The 24,792-nt window shown below is 51.5% G+C and overlaps 1 protein-coding gene and 1 long non-coding RNA gene across 2 annotated transcripts in view; one reads left to right on the top strand and one right to left on the bottom strand.

Annotated features, from left to right (window-relative positions):
• The window catches only part of LOC311600642, a 6,301-nt gene extending 5,976 nt beyond the window's left edge, over positions 1 to 325 (top strand). The window contains exon 3 of the long non-coding RNA XR_014780300.1: positions 1 to 325. This exon is cut by the window's left edge and continues 367 nt beyond it. This is a non-coding gene — a long non-coding RNA (uncharacterized lncRNA).
• SMARCD3 (SWI/SNF related BAF chromatin remodeling complex subunit D3) overlaps positions 1 to 17,463 on the bottom strand; it is a 33,075-nt gene extending 15,612 nt beyond the window's left edge. The window contains exons 1-2 of the mRNA XM_084787587.1: positions 17,372 to 17,463; positions 15,533 to 15,672 (exon numbers count right to left, since the gene is read on the bottom strand). Coding sequence (XP_084643713.1) covers positions 15,533 to 15,601 — 69 coding nt within the window. The 5' untranslated portion in view covers positions 15,602 to 15,672; positions 17,372 to 17,463. The remainder of the gene's footprint in view (positions 1 to 15,532; positions 15,673 to 17,371) is intronic.
• Between the last annotated feature and the right edge of the window lie 7,329 nt (positions 17,464 to 24,792).

Consider the following 24,792-nt stretch of genomic DNA (forward strand, 5'->3'; position numbering starts at 1 on the left):
CTCTCTCCCAGACCCCTGTGTGTGATTGTTGACTCAGAATTTCCACTCATATCTTGCTCTGACTTAATCCCACTGTCCTACCTCATTCTCTGCTCTTTCCCTCTTCCCTTGGCCCAGGTCCCCATTTCTGGAGCCATCCTAAAACCCCACCTTTCTCTCACACCGGCATCCAATCTGAAGAAACAGTCCTCTGGCTCTGGATCCAGAATCCAACCATTCCCCCCCCCCCTTTGCTGCTACCTGATGGGTCAAAACCACAAATGCTAAGTAGTCGCCTCCCACCCTGCCTCAGCCTGCCCCTGACACTGCAGTCAGAATCCCCTAGGCAGGCACTCAACGTTGCAAGCTGCATACGTGCTTCCGTGTACACACAGGAAGGACGGATGAAACAGCGAGACTCCAGCTTTCCTGTGGTGGTGGTGTCCTTACTTACTCAGTTTAAGGATATTCAAGAGCAAGATGTTGTCACTGCCCATCAGTAAAATTCATGGCTGATAAAGAAACCAAAACCACAAAAAGGGACACTTTGTGGGTGCTTCCCACCTCCAGGCTTTTTATCCGATTTCCAGTATGGATCAAAGTTCTGCAGTCCCCCTGCCCCCCCCCCCATCCCCACACCCTCTACTCTGGCCTCCTGAATCTCCCCTGGGCTGCTCTTGGCCTCTTGTGGCTCTTTGGAACTGAGGTACTTTCCAGCCTCACTCAGCTTGCTCCTTATTCTGCCTGGGTTGCTTCTCCTCCACTCCTTGAAGGGCTCTCACCCCCCCCATCCCTGACCGCCCCCCCTACCTAAAGATCTGTTCTCATCCAGACACAGTCTGTCCCCTGTTGAAAACTGTAGCCATAGGCTGAGCATGAAGGTGCAAGCCCTGAATCTCAGCACTCAGGGGGCAGAGGCAGGCTGACTTCTGTGAGTTTCCAGCTAGCCTGAGCTACACAGCCAGTTCCAGGCCAGCCAGAGCTGGGAGTGAGATCCTGTCTCAAACTAAATAAAACAAAAACCCTGCAGCACCTAGTTGAAGAGATGATCCAAGGGGTACGGGTGCTTGCCTCCAAGCTGTAAGTCTGATCCTCGGAACGCACGTGACAGAGGGAGAACACTGACTAGTTTCCTTTTTGGCCTGCACATGTGGTCCATGCACACCTCCACCCACTATAAAGAAATACATTAATTAACTAAAAGAAATTCATATCCCTCCATATTGCTTTTCCTTTGCTCAGTTTCTTCAGCAGTACTTTCGGCCTCCCCTGGTCTATATAACCTCCCTCCTGACTGTGGCAACACTTCTCTCCCATCCTCTACCCCCTTAGGGTGCAGGCTCCCACACAGTAAAGCTGTTTATCTGTCTTGTTTGCTGATAACTCTTAAGTATCTGGGACACAGCGGAGGCTGCAATCAATCAAAGATGTAGATGAAGATACCTGCTCCCGTCAGCTCGGCATCTGCAGCTTGCTCCCTTGCTGGGTAAGGCTGCTATCTGAACCACTGTCATCCGAGCGATAACAGCACAGCTTCTATGCATAGGACTTCTTCACTGTGGGCCAAACACTTTCACACACAAGGACCTGCCTACTCCTCCCAGACCCTTCAGGCGCCTGCCTTCCAGGGTTTTAAATCTAAAGATAAGGAGCATGGTGTTCTCAGATGCCAGGTGACTTACCAAAGTCACTGTGCCTGACCGGGATGTACTCCCCATCTCCTAATATGGAGGTCCTTGGGTCTCCCCTTCACCCCAAGATGCCTCTCCAGAATCTTCTGAGACCTTTCCAGAGTCTCAGATGTACACACTGGCATGCCTACCTTTCCACACATGCCCACCTTTCCACACACCTGCTTCGTTAATAAAGGACGTTAAAGGGGCTTGGCAGATAGATGGCTTAGTGAGTAAAGCACTTTCCACGAAGATCTGGGTTCAGATCTCCATCCAGAACATGCATAAAAATCTGGACCCAGTACAGTACCTCTGTAACCACCAGCATTTGGAAAGCAGATGAACAAGTCCCTTGAGCTAGCTGGCCAGCTAGTCTAGGCAACCAGTGATCTCCAGGTTCGAGAGTCTGTCTCAGAAATAAAGTGGAGAACAATAGAGGCACCTGGTGTAAACCTCTGCCTCCACACATGAGTGAACGGGTGAGTTCAGTTACTCCCATAGCCAGAGCGCACCACAAGCATCCACGCACACAGAGCTCATTGACATGCAACCCCCCTGCCACCCCCACCCCATCCCCCGGACTCCTGGAAGCCTGTTCATTTAAGTTGATTTACCTTTGATTATCTCTTAAACACCTCCCCCCAACCTCAAGACCATTGTTTCAAACGTTGGGAATATAAATCTTCGAAGAGTTCCCATCAAGTTGTCTAAGAGAAATATGTGTCAATGCACTTAGGGTGGTCTCTTAGCTCTTGTGGAAAAAAATTTCGGTTAAATTTTGGAACAAGCCCCGTGTGATGTGGCTCTTCCTGGATTACAACTGGACGTGTGTGTGTGTGTGTGTGTGTGTGTGTGTGTGTGTGTGTGTGTGTGCATCTGTGTAACACGAGGATGCTCACACATCTCCCTGTCCCTCAAGCTATTGTGCTTCAGAAGCTTATTGTCCCCAGGACACACCAGCTCACCCTGCCTTCCCAGCACCACCCCGTTATCATAAGCTTGGGCAACCCTGGCCCTCAGGAAATGGTGTGTGGAGCAAGATGCTGGCTGTATAGAACAGACTATGGATCTCTCTCTTCCTGCCTCCCTCCCCCTCCCCATGTGTATGCATGCATACTGCATGTCCATGTGCATGGGTGTATATGTACATGCAGGTGTTCATATATATATATATGTATATGTATATGCACATGTATATGCAGGTGTGTATGTGTGTGGAGGCCAGAAGTGAACCTCAGGTGTCAGTCTCAGGAGCTGGATATCTTCGGTTTTGGTTTTTTATTGATAACCTGGAGCTTGCAGCTCAGTCTAAGCTGCCTGGCTGGTGAGTCCCAGAGACGGGCCTATTTCTGCCTCCCTATCACTGGTATTGCAAGCGTGTGCTATGATGTCCAGGCTCTCACCATGAGCTGGGAATCAGTCTGAGCCCCATATTTGCATGGTAAGCACTTTACCAAACAAGCTGTCTCTGTGATCACCTGGATTTCTTGTGAAACTTGGTAAAAGTGTATAGCGTTGGAAAGCAATAGGGCCTGGGTGTGTGTCCATGACTAAGGATCTCGTGGCCCAAGCTGGGGCTCTGTATTTCCTTGTATCCCGAAACAGTATACTCTGTGAGTAAGCAGACATGAGTACCCCTGGGGTCAAAGGCTTTAGTGGCAGCTAAGAAGCCTCCCTGTAGGCAGACAGAGGGAGAAAACAGGCTAGGTCTGTGGTCAGGGCCTAGACATGCTTGGTAACCCACCTCTGACTTTTGCAAAGCCTTGTCACTAAGGCTGGCAGCTGCTCTCCTTCTCTGTGAGACCAGTGTCAGCTGGTAGCAGGCAGCAGACCTTGCTTCTAGAATTGGTCCTTGCTGTGGCCACTCTGGCCTGGCAATCAACTAACTTGGGCCAGGTCTTTGACAACCTGGCCTTACTGCCCTGCCCTGCCCTGTCTCACCCTCTGTGTCCCTAACCCAGTGTCCTGAACAGAGTCCCTGCAGGCAGGGTGGTGGGATGCTCTGAGCTGGGACTGTAGAATGTGTTTTCTCCATGTTGGCACCATTGGCATTTGGGGCAAGATACCAAGTGTGGCCTCTTTAGTACTGAGTTATACTTCCTACTCCAGAGTGGCTTACTGTGGTGGCTCTCCTGTGCACAGCAGGCTGTCTTCAGCATCCCTAGCCTCTCTCTTCTACTAGACTCCTTTTCTGGTGTCAAAAGGAGTCAAAACTCAGCCAGACACTGTCCCTTGCTTCTGGAAGGAGGGAGGGACTGCCTTGGGGTGAGAACATCAGTTCTTCGGTCATGTCTTGGGGTCATATCTGGCTCAGCACTGAGTTCTTGGACACCTCTCAGCCTCATTTTCCTCATCTGCAACCCAGGAAGCCCTGCCTTGACTCACAGTGGCTATGATGTTACAGCATGGTTCAACGCTTTACCTCTAACTAGAGTCACTGCCCCCCCTGAGCTGCCTCCACCTCTACTGCAGGCCCAGTTGATGCTACCACTGGCTGACCCCTGCTAGGGGGTACAGTGGCAGCAGAAGACCGTCAGGGGCCTTCAGCTGTTGGTGAGGTGAGGAAAGTGGGAAAGGCTGCACAAATGCCCTGGAGGGAGCATGTGAGAGATTGGCTAGGGCTCCTAAGAGAATAGCCAGGCAATTACTCACAATGACTAATTACGCTAGGCTCCGGGATCCCTAGGGAGTTTGGACGTTTCCCAAATCGTTGGACACATCCCAGCAGAGAACAGCCTAGCTTACAGCACTGTGCAGATGGGTCACAACACGGGAAGCTGATGGTCTGCAACTTTAGAAGAGGCTGTACCTAGGGGCTGCAGGAAGGGGAGAGGACCACTCAGGAGCCATACGGAAGTGTATGCCCTGGGCATGCACCTCAGACAAACCCAGAAGACCGACTGTTCAAGACCTGAGTTGGGGCTGACAGCAGAGCCACCTAGGACAAAGCCGGGCCAGTGGACGCAGTGCTCCTCTGCTCTGCACACTATGAGCAAGTGTCGACCTGTGAGAAGCTCATCCCCCATCTTCCTGGGGACCCTGCAGGCCTTGAGTAGACAAGCCGGCTTAGTGCCAGGAGCCTGTGCAGCCCTGCAGGGGGAGCAGCAACGCAGAGCCCAGACAGGCGAGGCACCGAAGCCACCTCGTGCCTTCTATGCAGAGCTGTGAACTAGCTGTGAAAGCCCCATTTGGGTGAAGTAAGGGGGGGCAGTAGAGAGCCGCAGTTCTGGGGTACAGAGTAGTACCGTTAGCAGCCTCACAAGCCTGCCTCCAGGTTGCTTAGCAACCTCTGACATCATCACCTGCCTGCCATCAGGTGTGGATCCAGGATAAAAAGGATAAAGCAGCCAGCCATCTCTCTTACTTTGTCTCTCTTACTCCTGTAGTTCTCTCTTGTACTTTCTCTAAGGGTGCCTCCCTCTCTTTCACTCACTCACTGTCTGTCTGTCTGTCTCTGTCTCTCTATCCTTATGGCCCACTCCGGTCCTAACTTCTCTTCCCTCAAACAAATCTCTTCATATTCATAGTAGTTGGGTGCCATCTCACTTTTAACATTTAGTGAGCACCCTTCCCTGGGACTCAGGTTTTATCGTGCTGAGAGTCTTACAAATGGTGGGTTGGGACCGGACAGCAGGAGTCCAGAGAGCCTGGTCAGGACTAAAGTAGTAAGAATAACAGCCAACGTACAGAGTCAGGATGGAGCCTCCCTCTAGTTTGTTTTCCTTTGTCTCAGGAAACCCAGGCAGGTTGAGAAACCTCCGTGTAGCTGAGAGCGATCTTGAACTTCTGATTTTTCTCATCTTCCTCCTGACCGCTGGGATTATGGGTGCGCACCATCCAGTGCCAGGGGTTAAATCTGGGGCTTTGTTCCTGCCAGGCAAGTGCTCCACCAATGGAACTAAAGGCTACCTCTGCCTCCAGTCTGTATTGCAGCCTTAGGCACTAGGCAAATAGGAGAGGGAGGAGGGAGCGAAGCCATCCCAAAATAGTCAATTAGCAAACAAGCAAACTCTGGGGCTGGAGGCTAGAGAATCAGGCACACAAAGCTAACCTCAGCTACATAGCAAGTTCTATGGCTGGACTAGGTGAGACACTGCTTCACAAAGTAAAAAATAGCCAAGGGCAGCGCTTGATGTGCAGTTCCAAATCTACGAGCTGGAGACTAGAGGCAGCAGTGCATCCTCCATTCACACAGGCCCCACCCACCTCTGTGGCCAGTGGCCTCTACAGCAGCTTACAAACCCTCCACACAGCCAGGAAGCCCCGTGTTTGCCTCTGGAGCTCTCACTGCAAGAAGGTCCAGTCTCCCCTCCCTGCTAGCTCCACAGCTAGGCAGCAAGCTGGCCAGTTATCTCGGTGCAGCACCGGGGGGCCCAGCCTTTTCCATGTTTTTCTGTTGTTACTAATGTCCTCTTCTCCCCACACCCTCACACCCACTACAGGGCTAAGTTTGGGGTTCTGTCCCTTCCTGACCCCTCCCAGCCCATCTGTATCATCTGCCCTCTACCATCCTTGGTCCAGCCACAACCATCTCTCCCCCGGACCCATGTCTTCATCCCCCATCTCTCTCCCACTTGTTTCCTACACCGTGGCCAGATCACTATTTTAAAAGGTGTGATGAGGAACACAGTACACCCTTTTTTTTTTTTTAAAGAACAGACAGTGGTTTCCATCGCACTAACAGAATTCAAATCCTGTGTCCAGTTATCAAATTCATTGAGCCCCTGTAACCTCAGGGCCTTTGCACATGCATGCTCAGCTCTTTGGGGCTAAAAGTCACACTCTTGAAAACAGAATTGGTTTCTGCTAACATCATCTCCTGCCTTGGGCGTTGCCCCAGAATGGCAGCAGCTCTGGCCACAAAGTAGGGTTGAGGTAGCATAGCCATGCAGCCTATCTCAAAAGCCCAAGGTATGTGAGGGCGAGGGGGTCTGCAATGAAGTCCCCAGGACAGCCCACAACCTAGGCTGGCAATAGCGGGAGTTCCTAGGACACAAAGAAGCAACCATCAGCTTCTAATCGCCCAACCCCTTGTGACAATGAGGTGGCATGAGTGAATGGTGACAAGAATGCAGCTGTGTCCCTACCTCTGTCAGAGGCAGCAGTGTGGCAGGCTGCAGTAGCTGGGCGGGGGGCTCATCAGGTAGAGCAGCACTGAATGCCAGGATAGGTTCTGCATGTTCCCACAGGCAGACAGGGTCTCATCCCCCAGCGTCTCAGTAATAGCAGTGTGTCCACTCGTCCCTCAGGGCCTTGGTTCCCAGAGATTTGAGGCCCAGTCACCTCCCCCAAGGCAGCTATCGCAGTTCCCTCCCCTGTGTGGGTTGAATGATGACCCCCTAATTCTGGATGTCTCCAGTACATCAGAATGGGAACTTAGAAAGAGACTCTATGGAGTAAACATGGGCTCACGGGGTTGGGGGGGAGCATGGGGGGAGAGAAGAGGAGAGGGCTGGTTCACTATGACCAGTGTGCTACGGAGAAGGGAACCAGGCTCAGAGCAGTGTGCAGAGGGGCGTGAGGAGACTCACGGGGAGACTCGGCCTGGAGCTGCATCTGCTCGAGCTGGTGTGGCACCCTAGTTCACTCTTGTGGCAGGCTCCTGAGACGCGCTGCCAGTCCATTTGTGGCTCTGACCTGGAACCTGAGCATGGTGTCAGCTCTCTGGAAGGCACTGCCTGTGACGCCCCAGACACATGCACTCTAGTAGTGCATCCCAGAGCAGGACCTCAGCCTACAGCCTGAATCTGAGCATTCCACAAAAGTGCCGAGACTGTAACACTCATTCCACATGGGCCTCTCGGAGGCTCGCTCTCTTCAGCTTGAGCATGAGTGTGCCGCCACCGTGCCGGGGTCAGCATGAATGGCGCAGAGCAGTGGGATGGCACGAGCACGAGAACATTGCCTTGAGGTCACTGTGGCAGCTTTCCACGCCTGGCACTCATGCGTCCCCGTCCCCCATCACACCCTTTCTCCTTCAGACTCACAGCCAGGCACTGGTTATCCCTGCCAATACGTATGTCGGAAGAATTAGCTCATTACTCAACTGGGTGGGAGCCTCCTGATTCCAGCGCTGATACCTGACATGGCTACCATCACCAACTGTGTGACATTCGGACGCCTGGGGAATGTGGCCACGGGTCTTCATGCAAGTCATTGCTCATCTAAGTCTTTACCTTTGGTATTGGAAAGGGACAGAATTGAAGAAAACCATTTTACAGACTCCTCTATGCCCAATGGGGTTCAGTTCCAATTATTTTTTAACATATACATGGGATTTCACCGAGTCTTATTTTGTAGTTCAGGGTGACCTTGAACTCTTTCTTATTTTCTTTCTTTTTTTATTTTTTTGCTTTTCTAGACAGGGTTTCTCTGTGAAGCCTTGGCTGTCCTGGACTCACTTTGTAGACCAGACTGGCCTCGAACTCACAGCAATCCACCTGCCTCTGCCTCCCAAGTGCTGGGATTAAAGGCATGTGCCACCATACCTGGCTCTTTCCTTCTTTCTTTCTTTCTTTCTTTCTTTCTTTCCTTCCTTCCTTCCTTTTTGAGTCAGTATGTAGACCGGGTTGGCCTTGAACTAACAGAGATCCACATGTTGGTGGCTCTTGAGTCCTGAGATTTAGCCTTGAACTCCATCTTCCCACTCAGCTTTCCCCAAACAGAATTCAAGGTGTGCATCACCATGCCCAGCTCATCTCAATTCTTAGCAAACAAGTTTGGTAATAAGTAACATCCAGCCAGTGTCATGCTGGAGTCCTGTCTCAGCGCTGGTGGGACAACTTATACCACTGTAACCAGCAAAGGACAGAGCAGGCTCATTGGTCCCCTCCCTGCCTAGGGCGAGTGGGTACATAGGGACCAGCACACCATGGCATCCGTATAGCCCTCCTTATGTGTCATACCATGACTACATGGACTCATGTACCTTCAGTCAACTACCTCCAAATAAACGTGCACTGCTGGGCAGTGTAGCCTCTGAGACAGCTGACTTGGGTTCTCGGCTGAAGGAGAGTAGGGAAGACAGGTGGCAGGATGGTGGGGATTCAATGTTGCTCCGGCCACACAAGTCTTTTTTAAAATGGCCTGAACTCTGGTCCTCATGATGGAGCAGTAAAAACTCTTTATTTTCCAGGCTGGCCTTGAACTCATAGAGATCTGCCTGCCTCTGCCTTCTGAGTGTTGAGATTAAAGGCCTGTGCTACCACACCAGGCCAGCCATCTCTCCAGCCCTCTCACTGTGTCTTAAATACTTTAAAACTTGGTGCCAACCTTACGATTTGGGAGATTTCACGAGGTAAGTTAGCTTTGTAGAATCTCTTAGCAATTTAGTAACCTGGTCACTGCTGTCAGCCAGTCTATGTGGAGGCCCCAAGGAACTGGGGAAGGGCTGTCCCCTTCAGAGAGCCCATCTTTCTCCACATGGCCTCCCCATTCCTTTTGTTAGGGGTTGCCACCCAAATGCCCAGCCATGATTATAAATGGGTGGCACAGGCTTTGTGTGAGATGATGAATAACTTTTGACCTTGAGCCTCAGTGCTGGGTGTAAAAGAGGAAGGGCTGGGGTGGAGAAGGGGCCTTACAAAGGGTGGCTGTTTGTCCTTCTAAGGACCAGCAGGGTTTGGGCACAGCATGACTCTAAGGGCCGGATGTGGTGGAGACACCCTAGTTGGGACTCTTGCCCTGGCCACTGGAAAAATTACTTAGATTTCTGAGCCTCAGTGTAATCGTCTTAAAAGTGTTGGCAATTCCAGCCACATCTACACCACAGTGTTTTGAGGCTCAATTAAACCAGGAAACATTAAAAAAAAAAATCAGGAAAGGCACTGGTGGCTACTGTCCACCCACCTGCTGAGCTCTGCTTCCCGCAGGTGCCTGCAGGTGCTCCAAGGCCTGGGTGCTGCTGAGGAAACAGGTAGGGGCTGGGCGGACTCAAAAGCCAGGCTACTGCCCCCTGGGGGGCTACTTTCAAGTGTCTCAGGTGCCTGGGGTGGTGACTTAGTCGGTGGAGTATTTGGACAACACGCGTAAGGCTTCTGGTTCAAGCTGGAGAGCTGCATAAAACATGACTGTAATGCCAGCATTTGGGAGGTGGAGGCTGGCAGGCCAGGAGTTCAAGGCCATTTTCAACTATACATCAGATTGAGGTCAGCTGAGGTTACATGAAAGCCTGGTTCAAAAAAGGTGTCTCAGCATTGTCTTCTGAATTAAGAGGCCTAATAGGGCAGAAGTAAAGAGGGGAAACAGTGCTGGAAAGATGGCTCAGCGGTTAAGAGCACTGTCTGAGCTTCCAGAGGTCCTGAGTTCAATTCCCAGCATCCACATGGTGGATCAAAACTATCTATAATGTGATCTGATGTCCTCCTCTGGAGTGTAGGTGTTCATGCAGGCAGAGCACTGTATACATAATAAGTAAATAAATCTTTTTTTTTAAAAGGGGGAAATTGAGGCAAGAGAGGACCAAAAAGTGATGTTCTCTGCAAGATTGGGGTTAGAAGAAAAACTATTTGGCAGCTGGGGCTGAGACTCAGTGATGGAGGGCCTGGCTGGAGTATGCTCAAGACCCCACCTCCAGCTCCCAGCACCACAAGCAGGACAGAGAAAAACTTTATAAAAGTCAAGAAAGGAGGTACTCTCCAATATGCAGATCAAATAGAGTAGGAGGTGTTGGCGAGAAAGACGGACTAAACTACGATCAATCCTCAGGAGAGGGCAGGGTACAGGGCAGGGTGGACACCAAGCTGAGTATGGGACTGCAGGTATGAATCCCCATGCCAGCTCAGGCAGCACTCACCTTCTATCACAAGTCTGTCCAGCCCTCAGGGAGCCTCTCTGGAAGGGCAGAGCTAATTGTTCCTCAAAGGAGACAGGATGTGTAGGAGAGCGCGGTGCAGAGGCTGGGAGCTGGCCTACTCCCTGCAGCCCATAAGGTCCAGGCCAAAGTCAGAGGGCAGGAAACCCTCTGCCCCATAGCAACAGTTGATTGTTTGTTTTTGTTTTTGTGAGACAGAGTTTCTCTGTGTAGCCTTGGCTATCCTGGACTCACTTTGTAGACCAGGCTGGCCTCGAACTCACAGTGATCCGCCTGCCTCTGCCTCCCGAGTGCTGGGATTAAAGGCGTGCACCACCCACGCCCGGCTCATAGCAACAGTTGAACAGGGACGGAGTCTGACTTTGGAGAGCCAGTCTGAGAGGGGAGCTGCAGGAGGCCAAGAGCACATGAGTGGGCAGTGGGGCGTCAGCAGGCAAGGTAGGGCCACTACTAGGCTCCTCTGAGTCGGGGCCTCCTCTGCCCTGCCCCTCCCTCACTGTCTCATTCATCTGTTCTTCATGGCACTCTGCTAAGTGTAAGCTCTGCCACTGGGCTGCACCCCAGCCTTTGAGTTTTCTTCAGAAGAGTCTAGATGAGACAAGGGTGGAAATAAAGTAGGAGTCGAAGGGGAAACTGAAACAACAAGATCAATGTTAAGTGTAAATCCTATCTTTAGGAAACACCACAATTAAATATTTAAATTGTAGCAAGTGCCACTTAAGTGGGACTCCACTTCTTCTCTTTCTTCTTCTTGTTTGTTTGTTTTTTTGAGATAGGGTTTCTCTGTGTAGCCTTGGCTGTCCTGGAACTCACTTTGTAGACCAGGCTGGCCTCGAACTCACAGCGATCCACCTGCCTCTGCCTCCCTAGTGGGGACTCCACTTCTAAAAGCAGGGACAGGAGGAGGTCTCTCTCAGAGTGACCAGTAACTGAATGCAATTCACCAGGGGGAGGGGCCGAGGAAGGCCATGGAAGCAGAAGGGATGAGGAAAGCCTGGGCTATCTGAGACCCTACCTCAGGGGAGAAAAGACGTAGATGGATGGCGAGCTAAGCAGAAACATAAAAGCCAACGGAAGGGGCTGAAGAGACTGCTCAGCAGCCATCGCTTGTTCTTGCTGAGAACCTGGGTTCAGCCCCCGGTGCCCACCTGCTGCTTCACAGTCATCCATAACTCCAGTTTCAAGGGCTCCGACTTACTTTTCTGGCCCCTGTGTGTGCCAGGCATGCACAGGGTGCATGTACATGCTTACAAGCAAAACACTCATACACATAAAATAAATAAACCTAAATGCATTTTCCTAAGTCAGTAAAAGAGCATGGTGATTGTCCAGGACAGATAAGGAAAGGGGTGGTGACAGAGGTCACTCCCAGTTCTGGACTTAAACACTATCTAGCAGTGTGGCTGCCCCCCACTACCACTGCCAACGGGACCCTCCCCTCCTCGTGTGCTCACATGGGTGTCTCCATCTGCTTCTCAGGAGATGACCTCCGATTAACCCTTCCACCCTTCTCTGCACCCCATCTGACAGGGAGGGGAGGGTATAGGTCTAATTTACAAGGCCAACAGGGGGATATTTGGGCAGCGCTCCCTGTGACAGCCCTGCTCTTTTGGGGGAGCACATATGGGACAGGCCATCTGCTCCTGCTCCCATGTTCCAGGCACTTGAGGCCCGGCCACAGAAGGGTGGCTAGCCACTTCAGGCCTCACGGTCCAGCCTCCTCCACTGGGCTAGCTTCTCCCAGTTCCTGGACTCTGTCTGGGTCTCATCAGTAGGTCTGGGTTCTAAAGGGAAGGAGTGCGGTTCCCTGATCCTCCTTGTGCCTCAACTTACCTGCTAGACACGGTGATGTTCTTTGTTTTCTACCAGACTGTCTCACTCCCAAGCCAACTCTGCACTACCCACACCCCTAGCTTTAGACTAACCTCCCTCTGCCTAATGTGTATCTGACATACAGTTACAAATGCTAACGTAACAATTACTTCTTTCTTTCTTTTTCTTTTTTAATTAAAAAAATTTTTTTTCTGATACAGGGTTTCTCTGTGTAGCCTTGGCTGTCCTGGACTCACTCTAGACCAGGCTGGCCTGGAATTCACAGAAATCCACCTGCCTCTGCCTCCCCAGTGCTGGGATTAAAGGCGTGCACCACCATGCCCAGCAACAGTTATTTCTTGAAAACAGCAATCCTTTCTGCTAGTTGCTCTAAACTGAAAACAAAAACAGAACTGATTTTAATGTATTCAAGCTTTTTTTTTTTGCCCGCCTGCATATATGCATGGGTACCACATGCATGCCCAGTGCAGGAGGAAGTCAGAAGAAGGCAGATCTCCTGGAATGGAGCCACAGAACTGAACCGGGGTCCTCTGCAAAAAGCAACAAGTGCTCTTAACCTCTGAGCCATCACTCCAGCCCTTAGTGGCCCTAAATTGTACCTTCCAGTTAAGCAGGCTGCACAAAGACCTATACAGCCGGACAGCACGGCACTCAGTTCACAGCCCAGTGCTGGGATACTGCTGAAGACTTTGCTCAGCGTCGGCACACTATATTCCTTATATAACCCCACAAGCGACAGGTCAGAACAACAGCCGTTTGATCAGTCGTTGGGTTTTAGTGTAAGGAAGGGTGAGCCTGGAGGCAGGAGGCCACAGAACCACGGGGGTGTACGCTTACACTAGCCTCAACCATGGCCACAGCACATTGCCCTTCCTCGTCTACCGTCAGTCCCAATTTTCCCTGCATCGCTGACTTTGCGAGGCCCCCAAGCCCTTTCTGGAACACGGGAGGGTGGAAGGTACATCTGCCTGCGGCACCTTCTCTCCACTTCTCTCCCCTCCCTAGGAGCACACTGTTCCTCCCTCTGGGCCTCAGAATGTTCTTTAGTCTGGAGAAATGGTTCAAATGGGAGCCGATCCAAGTTTGTAAATTCCAGTAAAGGCCTGTGTGGAACCATGCTCGGGAGGCACATTCTCAAATTCCCTAGAAGTAAGTTTAGGTCACAAGGAAACGGGTTTCACAGCTGGGAAAGCAGGGAACGGAGTGTGGGTTTGCCCTCCCACCAAGTCCCTTGTGAGTTTCTTAGGTTCTCCACATCCCTCACCATCAGAGGATACTGGGGACAAGAGCTACAGTCCCTAGGAGATGTCCCCAGGCTGAGTGTCCACCAGCAACAGGTAAACAGAGGTCTCAGGTTGGCCCCTGTGTTTGTTCCAGAATTTCAGAATCCCACCAGAGCTCAGGGTCCTTCACCCGCCCACCTCCCAGAGGCAAAGCCCCCTCCCAGTGACACCTTCAACTCATTGCCTTTGCCACTTAGAGCTCGCCGAGTCCTTGCAATCGCACACCGAGTCCTTGGGGGCCAGCAGCCTACGGTGACTGCATACCCAGCCACTGTACAGCCCACCGTGGAGACACGGAGGGGCCCATGAGCATCCGGGTGCCTGTGCATGTGCCTGGCCAGCAAAAGTGTGCCACCAAGACATGGAAGGACTGATTTCATGTTCTTCTGATTCTCAAATACCAAGCAAACCCTATGCTTTGCCACCCCATCTCTGGCAGATGTTGGGGGGAGGCAGCCCTATAGCGAGATCATGTCCTTCAGGGAGCCGCCTGTGGCTACAGAGAGCCCCTGGGGCTGAACTCAGGACACTCCAAATACGCTGTGCTTAATGAAGCTTATCACAGCACGGACAGCTTCTGTGCACCTGCTAAAGACTGCAGCAGCTTCCCTGTCATTGCCCATCTTCAGGGCGGCCTCCTCCGGCTAACTAGAACCTTAGGATGGAGCCCATGTCTGCTCCAGGACAGGCTGGCTGGATCAACCTATATACCCATTTGCTTTGGGAATCTTTGCTACAACACTCAACCACATACTTAGGAGGAGGTCCCCTTGTCGCCTGAGGTGCTGGTGAGGTTGTAAGAAAAGGTTAGAGTCCTGAATTTTCTGTAGGCAATAAAAATCTAAGCCTCCCAGTGTGGGGGTATGGGCATGGCCATACTGTGTTTGTTTCAAGGTTATGGGTACCAGGTGACTCACTCGTGGCCACCATGTGGCTCTAATACTCTGAGCTAAGCTGAGCTTACCCAGCCATCAAAGCCTTTTTTCCCCTGAGCCTGGCCTGGTTGTGTGTTGGGGGAGGGGAGGGGTCTTAGGGACAGCAGCCGACCAGGGGTTTCCTCCTGCCCCACTCAGAGGAAGTAGAGGTGGAGAGAGGCCTCACTGCCTACACAAGCCCCACAGCATCAGGCCTCCGAAGCTCTGTCTTCCAAGAACCCTTCAAGCTGCATCCATTCAGGGCTTTGATGTCCCTGCCCTTAGAGGTCCATACCACCATGGTACTTCTTTCAGCCTTTCCCATATCCTGCAAGGTTCTTGAAAAGTGGCCTTCCTTTCTTTCCTAAGCCCTACCACGTCCCTCCAGACAAGGGGGGACTGGTGTGAGACTGCCCAAAGCCACCCTCCTCTTCTCCTGGCTAGAGCACATCTGAGCTTGAAGTCTGCACCACGGCAGAGAAGGGGGTGCCCCCATCCCTTCCATCACGGATAACCCCCTGTCTGAGGCCTCTGCCGGGCTTTGAAGAGTTTGTTCAGCCTGTCTTTAGGTTCCTGAGGCCAAGATGTGCCAAGGACCAGCAGATGCCTTCCAGGTAATGGGTGCCATTACCTGGGAGGCATGCATGTGAATGGAGAGTGACAGGCATCCAGTCTGCGGAGGTGCCAGAAGAAATCGGACCTAGAAACCCTTTTCATATGACTTTGGCTTTCAGATGAACTTGCTCCTGGCTCAGAGTGGCTGTGAAAGGCGGGGCCTAGGGATTCCTGGAGAGATGAGGAGACACTTCTAAGAGGTAGCACAGGTGTGGAGGAAGGTGCTAAATGACTGATGTTATTGGGTTCCGGGGAGTGCCTCAAGCTGGAGGGGATGCACCAAGGCACTGTGTGGACATCCGGGACCAGTGCGAAGGGCAGGCAGACAGTTGGGGGCGGGGAGCAAGGCATGGCCAGAGTCTAGAGCTGGCAGGCTTTGCCCAAAGCTCCTGCTCCTGGGCTGGCAGGGAAGGAAGCACCTACCTGTGCCACGGTGGGTAGGTGCTGCAGACCTGGAGTCATAGATGGCAGGGTCCTGCAACTGGGAGTCATCCAGTGCCCCCTTGGTGCCCTGGGCCAGAGCCTGCCACGACTGTAGCACCAAGGGCCATGCTGAGGAGGATCTGAAAGGAGAGGGCTGTGGGAGGAGTGGCCTGGATCCTGAGCCCCAGGGCAGGCTCTAAAGGGCCTTGTGGGGAGGCTATATTCCTTGAAAGGGAGGCTATATCCCTTCAGTGGCAGTCTCAGACCTCAGGAGGTCTAAGGAAAGAATATAGGAAATTGTGCAGAAGGGGCCAGGCCCTGGGGCCAGCACAAGCCAGGGAAACACAAGGAAGAGCATAAATGGGGCAGCACATGTCTGGTGCACATGGATGTGGGTCCAGGACTGAGAGCTTCTGCCAGGAACTGAGACTCCAGGCAGAGACAAGTCCCTAACAGAGGAAGGCCGGTCTTAGGGGTGGGAATGGAGCTCTGAAGCTAGGACACATTCTGGTCAGGATTACACCTAGCCTCAAGGCAGCCCCAGTCAACAACTTGCTCCAGACTCCCCTGTATGCACTGCCTTCCGGGTTCACCCAGGTCTGGTGGTCTTTCCCTCCTGGGAAGAGCGGAGAGGCTCAGGCTTGGGGCAAGAGGGTATAGTACCATATGGAGGGGAGTAGTGGCAGGTTGGAAAGTGGTCCAGGAACATGCAGAGCATATGGGTGGAGATCTGTTTGCCAAGGGTGGAAGATGGAGTGGGACCCAACTGAGGATGCTGAGGTGCAATGTGGGGCTTGTGATAGGAAAGCTAAGGGGGTATGAGGTAGACATTTATGTGTAGGAAATAGACTAGAGTCCGAGGCTAGGGTGTGGGAGTCTGCAGGCAGGTGAGGACAGGGGGATGACTAGAATGGGAGAGGGCTGTCCAGGAAGGAGGGGTTGCAAGTGGAGTCTGGGAAGGTGCCAGGCACTAGGAAGGCAGGAGGGTGTCAGGTAAGGGAGGAATGAGGGGATGCCAGATAGGGCAAGTGGGAGACTGCTGCCAGGAAGAGCAGGTGGGGAAAGTGCTAGGCAAGAGGGAGGTGCCAGGCAGTGGGGAGGAGGGCAGTGTCAGACAGGGAAGGGAAGGTGCCAGGCAGCAGGGTGCCAGACAAGGGTGAGGGGAGGGGGATGCAGGTGGAGGGTAGAAAGGTACCAAGCAGGGGTGGGAAGCGAGGGTACCAGGTCGGTGTGAGATGTCAGAGACAGGGCTTGATGGGAGTTGGCTGGAAGGGGTAGGAGAAAGAGGTACTAGGTCAGGCGGGGAGTCAGGCAGAGGGAATGATGAAAAGTGAGGCGGGTGGGGAACACCAGGAAAGAGGGACAATGACAGCAAAGAAGAAGAAGGATGCCAGAGTAGGAGGAGGGTACTGCCCAGGTAAAGGGAAGGTGCCAAGCAAGGGAAAGCAGGGAGATGCCAGGTGACGGGAAAGGGATGCCAGGCAAAGGGAAGGACGCCAGGCAGAGGGAGGATCAAGGATGCCAGGTAGAGGGAGGAAGGATGCCAGGTAGAGGGAGGAAGGATGCCAGGCAGCGGGAAGAGGAATGCCAGGCAGAGAGAGGAAAAAGGAATGCCAGGCAGGAGGAGGAGGGATGCCAGCCAAGGGGAGGAGGGATGCCAGGGAGCAGAAGGAGGGGTGCCAGGCAGGGGAGAGAAGGGATGCCAGGCAGAGGGAGGAGGGGGATGCCAGCAGAGGCGAGGCAGCACTGCCAGCAGGGAAGGCGGGGACGCTGGCGCAGCGCGGCTGGGCGGCCGTGTTCGCCTAGGGCCCTGGGGGCCGCGCGGTGCGGGTCGCTCACCTGCTCCCTCGGGACCCCGGCCCGGAGTGCGGCTGCCCGCCCTCAGCTCCGCGCTCAGCTCGGGCTTGGCGCCTGCGCTGCTGCAGCCTGGAGCAGGGGAGGCGCAGGGAGCGTCTGTAAAGAGCTAGGCACTTAATAGTGAGTTAGGGATCGGAGCAAGAAGCCTTGCCCCATCCGTCGGTGCGTGTGATCTTCAGCTCTGAGACCTGAGGCTGAGCCCTTGCCAGACTCAGGTCCACCCGTGGTGAACTTTAAGCCGGTGTCAGACATCTTTGAAATGCACCTGCTCACACACAGTGGGAACATCATAAGTGATCCAGATGTACCTACCAAGGAAATTCTCTCCCCTCAGGTAGCACACTATGGAACTAAGGCTTTTTCCCCTTGCAGCACTTGGGACCCAGGTCTCTGGTGTAGCTTGGCTAGTTGACACAGACCTTAAGAAGGCCTTTCGAAATGTAGGGTCGTAGGGCCCGTCAAGCCTAGCCCTGGTCACCTGTGAGGTCTTCCCGGCCTCCCACCTCCAAAAACCAGACCCTCAACTAGCAGAGTATCTGAAGGGTTCAACTCTGACCTGCAGAGCAAATAGGTTCAAAGAGCTGGGCAAGGGCCCGCATGTGTGTTAAGAAACAAGGCGGTGCCACAGACCACAGACAGGGTGAGTGGTTTTCCTCTGCCCCAGAGGCCTGGCTGCGCCACTCATAAGATGGACACTTCAGAATCTAAGCCTTGAGTCCTGCCTGGCTGTGCTGTCCCAGAGGTCCATGGATCTCTCGGGCATGGGCAGAGCTTTCCTTATCTTTCTTTCTCTCTCTCTCTCTCTTTTTTTCATTGTTGTAAAACTTTATTAAAACTTCATTTAAAACATAGACATAGTGAAAACTGTAACATTTTAAATAGATTTGCTTTTGTTTGAAACTATGTATACCTGGGTGTGTGCACATGTGTACAGGTGCCTGCAAAGGCAAAAGGATGTTGAATTTCCTGGAGCTGGATTATAGGCAGTTCTGGGCTGCCTAACAAGGGTCCTGGGAACTACACTCTGGTGTTCTGCCAGAGTAGCACATGGCTTAATTGCTGAGCCTCCTCTGCACATCCCCTTCCCCTTCCATGCCCCTATATGACGTCAGGTAGCCCAGACTGGCCTCATTCTTGCTATACGGCAGAGGATGTTCTTGAACTCCTTGTCCTCTTGCCTCCACTTGACATCACAGTGCTGGTACCCTATCCCTCTCGTCCGCAGGCTGGGGTACCCCTCTTCTGTTCTCCTACTCAGAGCTGGTAGGGAAGCCACCCAAGAGCCTCGTTCCCTGGTAAGATGACAGAGAATGAATCTGGCACCCTGACGTTTCTCAGGCCGGTCAGAGGGAACAATGTCGGAGAAGCCAACAAGGTTGGCACAGTGCAGACAATCTTGACTGTGACCACTCTTCTGGTCTCTCTGCCACTCTGGACAGGGACTCTGTAATGGTACCAGGAGATATGTCAGCCTGGGGTCTTAGCCACATCCGACACCTGACACTAAGTAAGAGGTAGGTTCACGGAGTTAGGGCCAGCACCACACTCTGAGATGCCTGTGATGGGTGAGGCGGCTAAGGGGGGCACCAGGCTGATGTTGGACGAGGCTACAATTGGGGTGAAACTATACCCCCAGATGCTGCATTTATAGCAAGAATTTGGAGACAATGTGGATTTCATCAGCACATAACAGATCATGTCACGTGAGTGGTAGGCATAAGCAGGTGCCTGGAAGATAAATCACTTTTCTTTTCTAATGACATATCAATAGGAAGATACACCTTGATCTGGATGGCTCTTAGCCACAAGTCAGGGGGAAGCACCCCGTACAGGACAGTGTGTAAGGAATGCCAACATCTGTGAGTGTGAGCATGTGCAAGCATGTGTTGTGTGTGCACGCACATACATGTGGCTTCTTTGCCACGTATATGTGTGTGTGTGTGTGTGTCACATACCATCTGTACGTATGCAAAGCACTCCTCCAGAAGGAAGAAAAGGCCACAGTTTCTCACTTCCTTCTTTAAATAATCTTTTAATTACACTTTATTTATTTCCTTATTTATTTGTGCCATGTGTATGTAGAGGTCTGACCTTTGTGAAACAGTTTCTCTCCTTCATGGGGCTCAAACTCACATCATCGGGTTAGGCACCAGGGACCTTTACCCTCTGAGTGATCTTGCTGCTTCCTTACATCCTTTCTTTCTTTCTGAAGCAGGGTCCTATGTAGCCCAGGCTGGACTCAGACTTGCTATGTAACAGAGGATAACCTTGAACTCCTGATCCTCCTGCCTCTGTCTCCTGAGTGCTGGCATCACAGCATACATCACCAACATAGGATTTTGCAAGGTCTCCAAGGCAGCTGAGCCAACCCTGAGCCTCCAGTTCTCAGAACTCTCAGCTTTACAAGTTTCCTCAACTGTGTGATGACATGCACCCATCACAGAAGAGCTTCGCTGGCCCAAAGGCCCATCCCCCACACCACGTATTCACCCCGCCCACCCCCAAGCCCTGGCAACCGCTGCTAATCTTTTACATTTCCGTAAGCCACTGGAATCTTATAGCGCAGTGTGCTCCTGGGCACTTTCATGTCACAGTGTAAGTTTCAATTTTGCTATTTATTTATTTATTTTAGCCTGGAGTAAGATTCTATTGCACACTCCTACCTTTGTTTACTTAGTTTCCTGTGTAATTATCAAGTCAGCTCGAAAGTCCTGGCTGACTACCAAAATCCCTTCAGAAGGCATCCAGGCCCATGAGGCTCTGCTGTGGCCTTCCAACCTGTCCCCACCAGAACAGCTGCTCACCACCGTCCTGGGAAGGGCCTCCACCCCTCTTCTGTTTATTTAATAAAAGAGTGCGGTGTCCTTATCAGCGCCAATCGTTGTTCCGAGTCAGGCAGTGAAGTACATCGTGAACAAAACGAACCCAAGTGTCTCTGCCCACTTGGAACTTATCAGATGAGAGAGATGGATGAGAGGCAAGATAAAAATGTGTGACTTGTCCACCGTGGCCGTGCAAGACTAGGTTAGCGCTTAAAGCTCAAGCCAGGGGGTAGGGAAACGTTAACTAAAACTGCAGATGTAGCAAGGTGCTTTTGGGTTTTGTTTTTTTGTTTTGTTTTGTTTTGTTTGAGGCAGGGTTTCTCTCTGTAGCCTTGGCTGTCCTGGACTCACTTTGTAGACCAGGCTGGCCCGGAACTCACAGAGATCCGCCTGCCTCTGCCTCCCAATGCTGGGATTACAGGCATGTGCCACTGTGCCTGGCTTTGTAAGCTAATTTTAACACACACACACACACACACACACACACACACACATACACATGATGGCACACGCCTTTAATCCCAGCACTCCAGAGGCAGAGGCAGATGGATCTCTGAGTTTGAGGCCAGCCTGGTCTCCAGAGTGAGTTCCAAGACAGCCAGGCTGCACAGAGAAACCCTGTCTCAACAAAGCAAAAAGGCCAACCAACCAATATGCATAATAGAAAAAGAGATGGCTTGAACCCAGATGCTCCCCCAGAAGACAGAGGCTATTAAGTGAAAATCTCCGTGTTAGGCATCAGACGCCTCCCTGAGTTATGCGCAGGGAGGTCCTAGAGCACCCCTCCCATAACTGACTACTGTTACTCCTGGCCGCCCACTGGAAATAGACGGTACGACCCTATCCCTGAGGATGCTCTACATTTGGATGCAGGACCCGGAGAAGACAAGCTAGAACTGACCTGAAGACATCCCCGCTGCTGGCTGGCTTCCATAACATAGCATCCTGAATGCTCCAACCTGGCCTGCCAGACACAATGCACACACAGGTGAGACAGTAGCACGAAGGCTATGGATGCAACCAACGACTTTCAGGTTGGAGTTTGGGCTTGCTGCACGGGAGGGGTTTCACACCTGGCACAGTGTCCATGGCCAGAGAGGTCATAAGTCCTCAGAGGAGAACCTGCTGTTGCTCTACTAAGTGGGCACAGAAAGGCATGCAAAACTCACTTGCATTTTCATACCCTAGAAAGGACTGAGTGGACCCTAGAGTTGAAATGGTAACTCCACTTTTGATTGCTCAGGACCATTTTGAAACCTTCCTTGCGAAGCTGACAGGACACACACAGGACTTGTCAGTGGACAGCTCTACAACACCGGTGAAAGGAGGCGAAGAAAACTTCCTCCATGGGGCAGCAGACTCAGTATAGGAAGCATGGGTCACTCAGGATAAGGAACATGATGATTGTCCCCAATCTGATACTGATACACGGACTCTTTATTTTTAAAGATTTATTTATTATTATGTATACAGTGCTCTGTCTGCATGTACACCTGCAGGCCAGAAGAGGGTATCAGATCACATTATAGATGGTTATGAGCCACCATGTGGGTGCTGGGAATTGAACTTATAACCTCTGAGCAGTCTCTCCATCCCAGCTTTTTTTTTAAAGGTAAGATTTCATATAGCCCAGGTTAGCTCCCAGCTTACTGTGTGGCAAAGGATGATTTTAACTCCTCAATTCTTCTACCCACCTCTGTCAAAATCCCAGTGAGTATTCTTGTATAAATAAAGAAAATTATTCTAAACTGTGTGTGGAAAGGCAAAGGAGGGGGATCAATGGCTCAGCTGTAAACAGCACTTGTTGCTCTTCAAGAGGACCCAGGTTCGATTCCCAGCCCTACATGGTGGCTCATAACCATGTGTAACTCCAGTTCCAGGGAATCTGATGCCCTCTTCTGGTCCCATGGGCACTGGGCACATGCATGCATGGTGGGCAGACATACATGTAGGCAAAACATCTGCTTACATAAAATAAAAATAAATACATCTTAAGAAAAAAAAGGTGGTGGGGCATGGTGGTGCATGCCTTTAATCTCAGCACTCAGGAGGCAGAGGCAGGCAGGTTGCTGTGAGTTTGAGGCCAGCCTGGTCTACAAAATGAGTCCAGGACAGCCAAGATTACACAGAGATCCCGTCTTGAAAAAAACAAAAACCAAAACCAAAAAGGCAAAGGAGTTATTATATCTATAATTTTTGAAATAAAAGAATAGGGGGCCAGAGAGATGGCTCAGAGGTTAGGAGTACTGTCTGTTCTTCCAAAGGTCCTGAGTTCAATTCCCAGCAAACACATGGTGGCTCACAACCATCTATAATGTAATCTGGTGCCCTCTTCTGGCATGCAGGTGTACATGTAAGCAGAGAACTGTATACATAATAATAAATTAATTAAAATTAAAATTTGTAAAAAGAAATAAAAGAATAAGATAGCCGGGCGTGGTGGAGCACGCCTTTAATCCCAGCACTTGGGAGGCAGAGGCAGGCAGATGGCTGTGAGTTCGAGGCCAGCCTGGTCTACCAAGTGAGTCCAGACAGTCAAGGCTACACAGAGAAACCCTGTCTCAAAAAAAAACAAAACAAAACAAAAAATAAATAAAGTAGCACCTGGTGAGATGGCACAGTGGAGAAAAGCAACCTTGGTGATCTGAAATCAACTCCTGGAATCTACGTAAAGGTGAAAGGGGAGAACCAACTCCAAAAAGTTATCCTCCAACCTCCACACGTGCACCTGGCACACACGTGTACACACACACACACACATACACACACACACACACACACGGTTGTGAGTCTAGCCTTTAATGGCTGAGACATCCCTCCACCCTCCTGCCGCCACTGCCTCCCCCCCACATATAAGAAATAAAAATTTGAAATCATACAGTTGGAGACTCACACTGCCTCACGGTAGTGCTTATCCCTCGGGCAGCACTGTCAGAACACCATGTGACTGGCAGGGAGGTGGACACAGACGAGTGGAGCAGAACAGAGAGCCTGGGGCAGACTCTAGCCAATATGCACCCCTGAGCGTAATAAGGACCTCACCTCATCAGAGGAGGAGAGTGGGAGTGAGCGGACACCCACAGTCGGGAACGACCCCTCTAGGCTCTGTGAAGTGTGGGCACAGCAGGTCACAAACTAGTGCAAAAGAAGAAAAGCGTGAGGCTCTTAGCCTAGCTATTCTAGCAACTGCGTCTTTGGATCAGGGCTCAGTGAAGAATTCCTAGACTTAGCGATTAGGTAAGGGTAAGCTTGGTAGATTGATTTTCATTAAAATAGAAGGTTTGGTGGTGGCGCACGCCTTTAATCCCAGCACTTGGGAGACAGAGGCAGGCAGATCACTGTGAGTTCCAGGCCAGCCTGGTCTATAGAGTGAGTGTAGGACAGCCAAGGCTACACAGAGAAACCCTGTCTCAAAGCCTCCCCCCCCCCCAAAGAAAGACAGTTTGTTACAGCATAGGAGAAAAATATATGTCGTGTGTCAGACAGGAGATTGTACTTAGGGTTCATAAAAAACTCTGAACTCAGAATTCAGGGGAGGGAAAAAACCACACATAGTCCACACAGAAAGAGTGAGTGCTGGGCAGTGGTGGCATGCATCTTTAATTTCAGCAGCACTCAGGAGGCAGAGGCAGGAGAGCTCTGTGAGTTTAAGCTAGCCTCACCTACAGAGCTAGTCCCAGCACACCTAGGGCTACACAGAGAAACCCTGTCTCAGAAAGCCAAAAACTGTCAGGCAGTGGTGGCACATGCCTTTAATCCCAGCATTTGGGAGGCAGAAGCAGGTGGATCTCGGTGAGTTTGAGGCCAGCTTGGGCTACAAGTTCCAGGACAGCCAGAGCTGTTACACAGAGAAACCCTATCTCAAAAAACAAAACGAGAGAGAGAGAGAGAGAGAGAGAGAGAGAGAGAGAGAGAGAGAGAGAGAGAAAGAGAAGAAAGAAAAAAGAAAAGAAAACCATCAAGAGAGACAGTAATTTCTGCAGCAGGAAGGTAGCCCTGTAAGGATAGGTGGTGACCGCAGCCTTTCTGCACCCGCCGGGCTTGGAGCTAGCAGCACCCCCGCTGGTCGGATGTGAAGAAGCCATGCCAGCACATCCTCTGGGCCAAGCACTTCAGGAGAGAGTTTGGCAGGTTCTTATTACTAGATATTTGTTAACCCCATGAGTGCAATTCTGAGCCTTCAGCTCAGAGAGATGAAACCTCACGGCCACCCAAAAACCTGCCTCTGAACATGTTCACAGAGACTTTCTCCAGGACAGCACCAAACTGGAAAAGACCCAAGTGCCTTACTGGGAAAATGGCTGAAAGTTTGTACTTCCTGTTGGGGAATATTACTCAGCTGTAAAAAGGAACATTCTGTCAATATGCACAGCTTTGAAGGGGAAGCTCAGGATAACTGAAGCTTGTTTCTTCTTCCTTCCTTCCCTCCTCTCTTTCTTTGTTTTTTATTTTGTTTTGTTTTTAGTTTTTTGAGACAGGGTCTCTCTGTGTAGTCTTGGCTGTCCTGGACTCACTTTGTAGACCAGGCCGGCCTCGAACTCACAGCAATCCGCCTGCCTCTGCCTCCTGAGTGCTGGGATT

This window comes from Acomys minous, assembly GCF_964271855.1.
Source record: "Acomys minous genome assembly, chromosome: 6".
Classification (NCBI taxonomy): Eukaryota; Metazoa; Chordata; class Mammalia; order Rodentia; family Muridae; genus Acomys; species Acomys minous.